General features: G+C 47.9%; 1 protein-coding gene across 8 annotated transcripts in view; it reads left to right on the top strand.

Moving 5' to 3' along the window:
• BCL2L11 (BCL2 like 11) overlaps nucleotides 1–12723 on the top strand; it is a 166078-nt gene that overhangs the window by 65767 nt on the left and 87588 nt on the right. For all 8 annotated transcript variants that reach the window (XR_003855494.1, XM_029594317.1, XM_029594316.1 and 5 more), the window contains exon 3: nucleotides 591–703. Coding sequence is in view for 7 of the 8 variants with exons in the window: in XM_029594317.1 (XP_029450177.1) it covers nucleotides 591–703 (113 nt within the window). In the remaining variant the exon portion in view is untranslated. The remainder of the gene's footprint in view (nucleotides 1–590; nucleotides 704–12723) is intronic.

Here is a 12723-nt window from a genome sequence, read left to right as displayed (position 1 = left end):
AGCAGTATGTATATTTTCATGGCCAATAACTGGGTTTGGCCATTTAAGCTGTGCAGACCCCCACCTACATAATATTTGCATCTGGTACCCCTGTGGTGGTGGTTTACCAGCATGGAATGTAACTTTTTAAACATTTTTATTCACATGTCAACCCATATAATCTGTTTATATTATCAGTTTAAATTCTCTGAATTTGACAGAATCGAGCCCACAGGAAAATAGACCTGTTACTATTTTGGGCTCCAGTTTTCTGAAAGGAAAATATGGGTAAGTGTCAGGAAATTTAGTTTCTTTACAATGCTATTACTGTGTGTGTATCTTTGTGTTTTGTTTTTTTTTTAATAAATATATACTTTTTATTCATTTAGTACATATGACAGAGAAATGGCAACATGCTTTCAAATCTTTATTTCTATTCTGATAGGAAGAGGTTTTGGGTAGATAGACTGTTACAACTAGTAAATATGAAAGTTATGTATTTGTATTTATATTATGTATCTCATCCTCAAACTGTCATCTAGTAAATGTATCTAGCTTTAAAAAAGATTGTGCCTTCTGTAAATTTTATTTTCTATTCTTTTCTGATTCAGCCTCCAGAAGAGAGTCTCCATTGCCTGCTGAGGATATGCGACCAGAAATATGGATTGCACACGAGTTGCGCCGCATTGGAGATGAATTTAATGCTTCCTACCATCCAAGAAGGGTAATACTTTGTTAATTGACTCTGTTTAATTCTAAACCAAAGAACATCTGCTCAGTATAGGAGCTTTTTTTTCTTTTTCGTTTTGGTTTCAAATTGGTATGGCTGTAAGGCCCAAATTTACCCCTGTTTGACATTGTGCAGATCTGGTGAATCTGTCCCACATTAGTTATATACTGCAGATGGTATTTAACACATCACTGCAGAACTGCCCACCTGACCTATATTGTCCATTCCAGATTTTCAAATTTTCTGCTTACATTTTGCCTTGCATTAGGATCCAAGTTAGGTTACTTGGAGCTGGGTGGGAAACACTTTGGGGCTGATGCAATAAAATGCATCACACATGGTTGGATGCATGTTTTGGATGTGCTAGACTAGCACCTGATGCAATAAGGAGATTAGCGTGTTAGAACATGCCTAAACAACTGTGTAGCTGATGGCGCTCATCATATGTAAATTCCATGTAGATGAGGCTATTAGCTATTACCCTAATGCAGAAAATTGGGTGCCCAAGCCCACTTTTTAATGCGGCAAATTTAACTCCAGCCCCGGAGCTGGCGTGTTATCAATCCGCGAGTCAAGGGCTCAGGAGAAATTAGTGTCCTGTGTGGTTCCTACTTTATTCTTAAACACCTACTGCTTTGCGTTGTTTAAGAATAAAGGTACAATGAAAAAATAAATTCTTGACACATAATATACTTGCACAGTAGACGCATTCCAGGCCAATTTTGCCCCTTGCTATTGTGCATGTATATTTGGTGTTCAGAAATCGAAGAAGCAGGATAAAACAGACATATGTATTGAGCGCACAGCCACATCTCCTGGGCGCTCGATGCATTTGAGCGCTAGGGACACAATTCTTCTGTAGCACCTCCTTTTCAATATAGCTCATTAAAATATAGCATCAGGGTGCTCAGGAGAGGTGGCTGTGTGTGTGTGCATTAGGGTGCTCAATATGAGTGCCCTTTTTAAAGCGCATCTTACTGCATTGGCCTGTCTAGCTGAAGTCTCATGAATATTCTGATGAGGTCAACTTGCAATGTGGAGAGAGGAAGCTGGAATCTATGGATCTGCTTTTGGATAATCTGAATGGGGAAATTGATCTGAAAGAGTCTGTTTAGATTAGCCAAACTGAAAATCAGGTGCCCGAGATTATTGTGCAAAGGCTGGATTTAAATGGAAGGGAAGAAAGGTATTAAAATGGGCATGGAGAAGAAGACACAAGAATGGTCTTTCCTAACCTTTTTTTGTTTTGCAGCATATCTAGCACAGAGTTCACTTTGTTGTTGCACACCAACCACTTCCTCTTCTCTTCCCTTGCCCACCCATCCCATTGGCATCAACACCTTCTCCCTCCCCTCATCCCTTGGCACAATCACATTCTCCCTTCCATCTTTCCCCACCACCCCCTGGCATTACCACCTTCTCTCTCCCACCATATCTTTCTCTCCCCTTGCATTATTGCCTTCCCTCTTCCTCCATCCCCACCTCTGGAATTATAATCCTCTTCTCTCTCCTTCTCACCTGTTGCATCATCACCATCTTCCCTTTCCTTCTATCTCTCTCCCCCCACTCCCTGGCATCACCATTGACACCTTCCCTCACCCCTTGGCATCATTAACTTCTCTCTTTCTCCACACCCCATGCCAATCACCTGCCCTCTCCCTCACTTCATGGCAGTGGTTTCCCTCTCACTCCACCTCTTTGAAACATCTTCCCTCTCTCCCTCCCCCCCCCCATCTCTTGGTATCAACTTCCCTTCCCTCTCCACCACACCTGGTGGCATAGTCGGCTTCCTTTTCCTTGCTGTATAAGAACTGGGGTTGGGGTGAGAAGTCTGGGAGCAATGCTTAGAGTACTGCTGCTTCCTTCTTTGCCAGCTTCTCTCTGCAATCTGAATTGCACGGGGCCAGCAGGTCTCAAGACTGCAGAGCCCTGTGCAGTTTCCATTGCCAATAAGCGCTGCTCTGATGCCCCCTGCTGGTGGGAGGACATCCATCAGGCCCAGAGGAAAAGGCAAAATAGACTGCAGCCATGACCCATGTGCACTTTAGCTATGTCACAGTAATGTGTCATGGCACATCGGTTGGGAAACCCTGCACCTGTGGCTGGAGTGCAGGTGTGCCATGGCTGCAGTCTCATTTCCTGTTTCCCTTTTGGCCTGCAGAATGTCTTCCTGCCAGAAGGGGGTGTCGGAGAGCAGCGCTTATCAGCAGCTGCGCCTGCTTTCCGCTCTGCTATGCAGCAGAAACTGCATGGGGCTTTATAGGCTTGTGAGATCTGCTGGCCCTATGCAGTTCATATTGCAGAGAGAGGCTGGCAAAGGAAGAAGAAGCATTTGATAAACCTGCTCCCAGACTTTTGCTGTAGAGAGATTGGGGGTGGAGGGGGGAAAGGGAGGGACAGATGAATGTGCCACAGTGTGTGTGGGGGAGAGGGAAGGGAAGGTGATGCCGGGGTTTGGAGGAGAAGGGTGGAGGGAGAGGGAAGATTGATTCAAGGGGATGGGGAGTAAAGGTGGAAGGAGATGGAAGGTGATGCCAGGGTATGGGGAAAATGGAAGTTTGTTAGTGGAGAGAGAGGGAAGGTGATGAATCCAGGGCATGAGGGGGAGAGATGATGAGGCCGTCAAGAAGTGAGGGAGAGGGCAAGCGATACCAGGATTGAAGGGAAAGGGAACAGAAGGTGATTGGTATGAGGAGTGGAGGGAGAGGAAAGAAAAAGCAGTGATGCCAGGGGATGGGGAGAGAGAGAGGGAAACTGATGCCAGAAGGTGAGAGAGATGGGTATTGGAAGAGGGAAGGAAATGCCAAGGGAGAGAGGGAAGGTGGTGATGCAGAGGGAAGGAGGAGTTAGGGGGCGAGGGAAGATGATGATGATGCGAAGGGGTGGGGAAGAGTTGGCGGAAGGTAATGATGATGGGGGAGAAAGATGGAGGGAGAGGGAAGTGACTATGCCGGGGGAGGGGGGGGGGGCGAGTAGAAGGAAAGGGAAGGTGTCAGGGATGAGGCATGATTTTGATGCTGAGGGAAAGGAAAAGTTGGTGATGCCAAAGGGTAAGGGGAGAGGGAAGATAGAGAAAGTGATAATGAAGTGGATGGTGTGCCACAGTGGAGTGACCCCTGTGCTAGGTATGCCTCGAAACAAAAAAGATTAGGAACCACTGCACTAGAAATGAACTTGTGGACTTTTAGTTCAGTAGGAATTGCTTCCTGTTGAGCTGGAACCCCAAAGGAGCAGGAAGAAGATGAAAACTAAAAAAGTGTATGTGTATATATCTTTTTTTTTTTTTCCTCATAAAAATTGCTGAATTCAGACTGAGGCAGACTGAATACATATTTACATTCAGATCTGTCCAGTGGGCCTAGTGTTTACAGTATATAAATTATCAAAGCAGCATGGCACCTGTCTTTGCAATGCAAGTATATAATTGGCTGTTCACATCTGTCTGTAATTTAGACTTGCAAGCTTCAAATGAAAGCTCCTCCCACCAGGTCAATCTTGTTTAAGTCTATACAATATAGATTCATCACATTATAAAGGCCTGTGGGACAGGAAGGTTTCAGTACTAAAACATTCACTTCTCTAGCTTCAAATATTTGCTCATTCTTATATCACAACCAAGTTACATCATACCATGGTTTATAAAAGGGAAAGATGCTCACTGGCTGTATTCATTTTTTTCCCCCTTTACTTTTACGTGTGTTTTGGTGTTAAATTGTCATAGCAAATTAAAAGGATATAGAAATAGTGATGCAAGTTAGAGCTAGGGGGTTTTGTTTTTGTGATAAACTGACAAAAGGATGAAATAAATTGGTGACAGCAGTTTGTTTTCAATAATGCAGTATTTGTTAGCACATGGAACAGAGCTCCACAGCCCACAAGGGCCACCGTATTTCAGCTGTCAGATGTAACACTTGGTTTGCCACGCTCACCCCTTGGTGGCCGGAGGTGCATTACAGCGCTGTCAAATTCTGCCTCCTCCCTGTTTGGTATTTGGAAGGGTGTCTTAGCTTCTGACTGGTATCCTTGGAGTGAGAAGTAGAGGGTGGAATGAGATCCTGAGCGACACATACAGGAGGGGGGGAGGAAAACTTAGTATGCCAGGTGCCACTTGGTCAGGACAGATATAAGGGTGGAGGTGGAAAAATAAGGGGATAAAAGGGAGAATGCAGGGGGAGGGTGAACAGCAGGGCAGAAGGGGGACAGCAGAGCTGGCATGCAAGAGGTGGCCATGCGCAGGGGAGAGGGGGTAGGAAACTTCAGCAGATAAGCAGCCACTTAAGGGCACCCAATGACACCCCCCCCCCCCCCGCCCCTTGGAAAAATTACTTTGGGCAGTTATCAGAATTTAATTCTGGGTTCATTGCCTTATCTCAGTAGGGGGAGAGTGTGCTAGGTCCTGGTTTCCCTGATTGGCAGTCTGTACAGCACTGGAAGCAAAAGTAGCCCTGTTTTTTCCTTGCTTTTATAAGCATCCCCCCTCTGCCCCACATTGTGAGCCACCTTCTTTCCCCAGCATTCGGCCGATTTCTCTTCACTTGCTCAGCTGGTGAGCTGCATTGCGTTGGGTCTCCATTTCATGACACCTTTTGCTGCCTCAGTCAGGTGCCTGAGACTGCTGCTGCCTCCTGCTGACCAGCTGGCTTTAGTTTCTCAGTCTCTCTCCAGCAGTTCTAGTCTAGTGGGTTCCTCAGAGGCCATATTTGGAAAACCCAAACCACTCCCATCCCCATGTACCCAGTGCATCTTTACCTTACACCTGTGGGGAAATGCTAGAGGTTTTGACAGGAAGAAACCCCAGAAGACACAGTTACTGAGAGAAGAAATCCGGAAGGACCACAGGCAAGGTGGAGGTAGGGACCTGAATGGCTTCTGGCGGCCAGCACGGCCCCAACTGTAACAACTTGGAGTAACAAGCTACAAGAACCCAGTCAGGATGAGGGCATAGCAGTTTGTACAATGCAGTGGTTACAAATACCAGATCTGGGAAAACCATGTCAGGGGCAGCAGCATCAAGATGGTGACCAGGGTAGTTAAAATTCTGAGGACAAGCATAATGGCAGCCCTCGCATGTGGGTGACACCATCCGATGGAGCCTGACATAGAACTTTTGTCAATTTCTAGAACGCTGACTGAGCCTTTCTGAGCATGCTTGAACATGCATTATATCACGTGCCCACATGAGATTCCCTTACTCTTTCACAGAGCCTCATGTGTCACAGCAAATTGAGTCTCTAAACTTCTTGAAGTTTTTTGTTTTTTTTTCTTTCTCACTGTCTTTTCAAATAGATTTTTCACAGCATTATGTGGTTGACACAGGTTCTTCTTTGTTCTCCCCTTATCACTAGCCAGGTTTCTCAATGTTTATTGTGCAGTCGAACCCTGGGGCGGGAGTGCACTCTGTACCTGCTTGCCTATGAGAGCCACTGCCATCAATTTCAACATCACGTCCCTTTTATTTTGAGACATGTCTGGGTTTAATTGGTGCCCTCTGTGCACAAGGACCATATCTATCATGGACCCCCATGACAGAGGTTACAGCAGGTGCACCGAAAAAACCCCTAAAGGGTGTAAAATGCGGCTCGAAAAAAATGTAAAGTCTCTTTGGGCTGGCTAGGAACAATACATCGGCATCGGCGGTGTCTTCTCGAGGGACCTCTGATCCAAATCGAGCCATCAGTTCTGTCTATTGATGGCTGTCAGGGACATCAGAAAGGCCTTTGTCTGCCTCACCCAGTTCGAAGACACCTCTGCACCTGGGAAGGACCGATCTGAGCATCGAGGGAAGCTGAAGAAGCATTGGTAACGCTCCCTGTTGATGCACGGTACTGGGCACGGGGTTGCACCAGTTCCAGCCATGGAGCATCCCCATGGTGAGGAATGGCAGTCCTCCAATACCTGGGGTATGTCAGTTTCCATTGGTCCTCTGTCTTCTGAAGAAGATCTGGGTCCCAGTCTGTCTTAGCATTGACCCTCTTCAAGGAGGAGATGGAGAGGCACGTGCAGCTTGCCATGAAGAAAACTGCAGGGCCTCTGCATTGGGGCACAGATAGTGCTGGTACCATCCCTCTTCAAGTCGTTGCTAGAATCTACACACTCTCATCGGTGTGTTAACGACACAGCCAGTACTTATCTATACCCAGGGTGGCATCTATGCACTGTGAGGCATCTGTGGTGCCACCAGCCAATCCAGTGCTTTCCCTGGTCCCTCAGAAGAGGAAGTTCCCCCGGTAATGGGGGTGACACTGGGGCCCAAACCCCACAACCAGTCAAATCTGTTCCTAGCCACTGACTCGGAGGCTGACCACCTAGGGCCCCATCCCATGCATAAAACAGCGAAGACTAAGGCTCTTATGACTCCTGGGGGGATGACTCCTTCACAGTTGCCAACAATACATCGATGGTCAGTCTCCCCCGGAAGACCACCTTCACAGGTTTTTGTTAGGATCATGGCAGAGGCCAACAAATGTCAATTGTAGGCGGTGAAGAATACCTGGCACAAGATGCTGGATATTCTTCAGTATGTGGAGCCTCCCAAGGAGATTGTGGCAGTCTCACAAGATTCTAGTGGAATTGCTGATGAGAATGTGGGAACACCCCTTTTCAGTTCCTCGTGTTAATAGGAAGGTGGACATGATTTATCTTTTGCAGAAGGCTCTCTGATTCGACAATCGTTAGCTGCCACACCAATCTGTGGCCATCGAATCTGCTCTCAAAAAGGCCAAGCACACTTAGAACCATTCCTCAGTGCCTCTGGGGAAGGATCAAAGGGCCATAGATACTCTTGGGAGAAAAGTTTCAGGGTGCTATACTCATCATTCACAAAGCCCACCAGCTCTACATGGGCCAGTATATGGAGGACATCCCTAAGCAGGTGCCAGGTAGTGGCTGGGCAACTGCCTCAACAGCAGCAGGACACTCTCCAATCACTGCATAAAGACCTGGAGTGTAGAAAACACTGGGTCTGGTTGACTTGAAATGTTTTCAAGACTACATAGAGGTTTTCTGCAGATGAACAGGTTGAATTAGCCATGATAGAGGAATGTCCTCTAGTTGGCGGAGCTCCTCAAAGCTCACAGAGCTCTGCTCTGTCTGCCTCTGTATAACACCAGGTGGTTCCCAACCTGCATCAGAATTGTTCTTCCACGTTTTCAGGCTGCACGTGGAGCTCCTTGACTGTTGCCATTTCTTGGCTACAAACTGACTTTTTTTTTTTTTTTGACAGCAGAAGTATGCAGAGACCACCTGGATTCAAGTTCTGTCCATGTGGAAAGGTGATGTCTGCTACAGATGGCCATGGTCTCTGCTATGTCTGCCTTGGGGCCTGACCATGATTCGTCCAGCTGTGGGTACTGCGGCCGCATGTCCCCGAGGGCACGCAGGCAGAGGATAGAGAAGGTAAAGAAGCTGAAAGAGGATTACTGTGCTCTGGGACCATCCAAAGGATCTACTCACTCCTCTTCAGGACCCAGTCAGGAACCACTGAGGGTGAAAAGGGCTTCCTCATTGAACCCTTCAGGCGATCCAAGGATCCCGCAGAAGCGTGCCCATGTCGACAGGGGAACCGCAGTCTTTGTGGTCCAGGCAAGTCTCAGGCAAAACAGGTGCTTCAATGCACATCTCGATGCACTCCAGTGACGCATCGATGCACCATTCTGATGCCTGATGCCGGACTAACGTACATGCGTCGAGGCACAAGAGAGACAGTGCAGGATCGAAGCACTGAGGAGTGTAGACTGATGTACCAACGAAGAAGTCTATCCCTGAAGCATCAGGCGTTGGCAGGAGGTGTGTCAAAGTGAAAGGGACATGGGCATCATCTGATCCCGCATACCGCACCAATGGATAAGGGCCTGTTGTCCATGACCCAGGCATCCGTCCCGGATTTTGAGCTAGTGTTCTCAAATGTAGAGCAGACGTCATCTTATGAGTCAGCGGGCTTGTCTCATTCGTCCAGGGCCTACTCAGATTTGTTCTCAGCGTCGAGACACAGGCTAGAGAGGTCATGCCTCCAGAAGTTCTTAAGGGAAAGACATAAGGGGCCCCGTATAATTCAGGTGCCTGCATGTCCCACAGGCCCTGATTCAGACATTTTGCTAGCAGCATTGCCCCGTAGGGGCCGACCACAAGGAACCCTGGCCTCACAGGCAGTGGCACAAATTTTACAGTTGCAGACTCTGCTTTTTTTTTTTTTTTTATCAGTGGAGCAAGTCCACTATGAAAAGCAGGAAAGATGCCCTCGATACAAGAGCCCACCCTCACTGGGTGAGGAGGCCGACTGGCCAGAACTAAGCCCCCCCCCCCCCCAAGTGATGTGTCCCGGTACGTTTTGGGGGGTGAGTTACCCTACATGTTGCTGGGCTCTTCAACAGGCTATCCCTCCAACCTCAGCCCATCTCCCCGCCAGAAGATCTATCCTACTCCAAATTTGTGGAGAAGGTGGGGAATGTGCTTAATTTGGAAATCAAGAAGGTGCCAGATCCCCGAGCGGAAGCCCTGGGCATACTTAAGATACTGGAGATGCTGGCGAAGCCAACTGCGTTGCCTTCGCATGCAATAATGGATAAAGTAATGACCAGAGCATGGCAATCTCCCTTCTCGGGACTACCACGTCACTTAAAACAGATGTTGAAGTTCCGGATGCGCGAAGCGCCTTTCTACAACATGGTTTAGCTGCCCCGTGTGTCTATAGTAGTGGAATCAGCTATGAAGAGAGCGAAGAAATCGCGGCTACATTCCAATTCCCCTCCAGGGAAGGATACTAGATGTCTAGACACTTTTGGAAAGTGCATTTTCCAGGCGGCGATGTTGAATGCCAAGATACATCAATTTTACATCACTCAGTACTTATGAGTATCTCCAATCTTTGAAACCTGTGGTGAAGAGCGTTGATCCAACGGATACTCTATCGGCACAGCTGCATGCATTGGGAGAAGGCCTATGCCACTTACTCTGTATGATTTATGAAGCATTTGATATATCAGCCAGAACTTCAGCGAGGGCTATTGCAGCCGGACGCTTGGTGTAGCTTTGGGCAAGCGCGATTAGGGAGAACATCCACGAGAAGCTCGCCAACCCTTCCCTGTTTTCTTTGGGGAGAAGCTGAGAGAAATAGTATCCCAGCTGAAAGGAAAAAACCGTGGTACAGTCCTTCACCCTCCAGAGAGAACAGCCAGTGGGTAGAAGGAGCTACTCAGTTTTTCCACAGAGAATACCCTCAACCATGCACAGAGGACCTACTCTCTCTTTCGCTTGCAGTCATACCAGCCATACAGAGGACAGCAGCCACAGCAAACCCAAAGTCGGGGCAGACAATGCAATCCGAACCAAACACAAGGGGATGTGGATCCAACCTCCTCCATGACACAGCAGGAGTTCTAAAAACACTCAAACCATACCCACCGAGGATGGAACAAATTTACACTTTGTCACCGCATCTGCAAACAATACCATTGCAGTCAGATCAACGAGCATCATTCCCAGTGCACACTACACCTTTCTGGGCACTCATTCCCAAGTGTCCCTGCCAAACATCCAGCAAAGATGGAGACCTAGCTCAGTGGACAGAGAATATAATGGCTCCTCTACCCTGACAAATGACTACCAGTTGCCCAGAATCCACCCCCTTGGTGATGCAACCCATAAGTCATGAACCGGATAGTGGCCTTGGCCCCTGTGACATCCCATATGCACCAGTTGCAATAAGATCTAATAGTGAAGGAAGACCTCTGACACCAGCAGTATCCTCCGACATCAAGGGTGTTGACCTGTCAGCAGCCGGCTTCTTAGATCGGCTTAGGCAAGAATGTCCTGAGCGAAGACAGGGACAGTGGACAGACTATGCTTTACATAATCAGAAGAAAAGCGTCCGGCTCATGGAGGATCTGCCAGGAGACCGGGTGTACTTTGAAAGGGGAGAAGAAGAGGCTTACAATGCCCCACAGTCTCACTCTCTCAATTCTGGGGTGACCCCCAACACTTGATGCATGCCCATCAAGCTCGCCTACCAATTGGGAGCCAGTTAGCACAGGACAAAAGTTTTTCCTTCTCCACCACATGCACCAGTTCTGCCGCCTCACAATGTGGAGGTCGAAAGGACAGTACTGGCATACCTAAATCTACCTCTACCAATTCGAGATGTACTCCACTAGGAAAAATTATCAAGCCAAGTGGGCCAGATATTCAAAGTGGTGCGAAGAGCACGGAGCTGATCTTTTCTTCTGCCCACCAGAGTGTCTGTTGGAGTACTTTCACATACTGCTTCTGTCAGAGTACTCGTCAGTGCCATTGTGGCTTATCACCTTCCTATTAAGGGCTCACTGGTGTCATGCCACCCACTCATGTCAAGGTTTATGAAAGGCATTCAGCATTTGCCGGTTCAGAAGCCACCAGTGCCATGGGATCTGAACTTAGTTTTAGAACAGTTTATGCTCCAACCCTTTGAACCGATGGATAGTAGCCATATGAGATCTCTCCTGGAAAGTCTGCTTCTTGGTCACCCAGACCTCAGCAAGGAGGTCCACTACTACTGCAGGCGTTGGTCCACTACTCATCATACTTGGAATTCTGTCATAAGGTGGCATTAAGAACTCTCCCTTCCTTCCTCCCCAAAGTGGTGTCAGCACTCCACCTTAACCAATCACCTTACCAACCTTCTTCCCTAAGCCACATAACTCCAAGGCAGAAAGATGACTTCATACCTTGGACTGTATACATGCCTTAGCTTACTACAAGCGACATACATATTCAGAGTCCAGAGCCTCACAACTCTTTTGTCTCCTTGAACCCGAATGCTCCTGGGTTACCCGTCTCCAAGAGGACTATATTATCATGGATTTCCCAATGTATTCTGTTGTGCTACAGCAGAAGAGCAGAGAATTTAGCTACCTCTCCAAGAGCTCACCAACTTAAGGCAATGGCGGCCTCTATTCCTCACCTATGTGAAGTACCCATAAAGGACATATGCAAAGCAGTCTCATGGTCATCATTGCATACTTTACCTCGTGCTACTGCCTCAATCAGCAGGCGGCTGCAGATGCAGTGGTGGGCCAAGCTATCCTCTTGGCAGAAACATCTAGCGTGTCTGCAGTGACATGCCAGGTTGAGCACACCTTCCTGGGAACCAGACTGGTCTATTCACCATGCCCAGACACTAGAAGATGCTCAACCTTCCAGCTGGGGACTGCCCAGATATGGCTAATTCAACCTGCTTATCTGCGGATAAAAGCAAGTTTGCTTACTATAAATGGTGTTTTCTGTGGATAGCATGGTGAATTAGCCATGCTAACCTGCCTGCCTCCCCGGACAGTCTCCTAAATGTGCAACACAAGCTTGGATATCAGACTGAGGCAGGCTGGGAACCATGTAGTGATATACAGAGGCTGGCACACAAAGCAGAGCTCTGTTTGCTTTGAGGAGCTCCACCACCTAGAGGACGTTTCCCAAGTATGGCTAATTCACCCTGCTATCCAAAGAAAACAGTTTACGTTAAGCAAACTTGCTTGCTTCTTCTGCAGGGATCAGCACCTGTAGACTCACATGGCTGCAGATCTCATATCTGTCAGGAAGTGCAGAAGCGACCCGCTGACATGCTGTAAACTGAAGAGAATGTCTTCATAGATAAAGTGAAGGGCGTGGTGGCCCAAATATGGGATCACCATGCAACACTTCAGCAGCGCTCTGCTGGTACCCAGGACTCATCCTCCTCTACTAGGAGATCCTTGAGGTCTGGCCACAGGAAGTATTTCTTCTGCCTGAGGAGACATCCTCTTCCTCCTTGATCCCCATCAGCAACAGTAGGACTCTCATAGCTATTCCAGGCAGCAGAGGGCCCCAAAGGCCCAACCAGCACCTCCGTCAACTCTGGGAATGGGGTTTTGACTGGATCACAGCCATATCTGCCATACCTGGGACAATGGACCCTCCGGTTGGGGGAGGCTGCAGTTCTGTGCGAGCTGGTGGCCCAGTGTAACCTCAGACTAGTGGGTTCTGGCCATCATTCGTGGAGGGTACAAATT

Source organism: Rhinatrema bivittatum, chromosome 3 (assembly GCF_901001135.1).
Source record: "Rhinatrema bivittatum chromosome 3, aRhiBiv1.1, whole genome shotgun sequence".
Lineage (NCBI taxonomy): Eukaryota > Metazoa > Chordata > Amphibia > Gymnophiona > Rhinatrematidae > Rhinatrema > Rhinatrema bivittatum.
The sequence above is the reverse complement of the archived record's forward strand: the minus strand, read 5'-3'. Positions and strand labels throughout refer to the sequence as shown.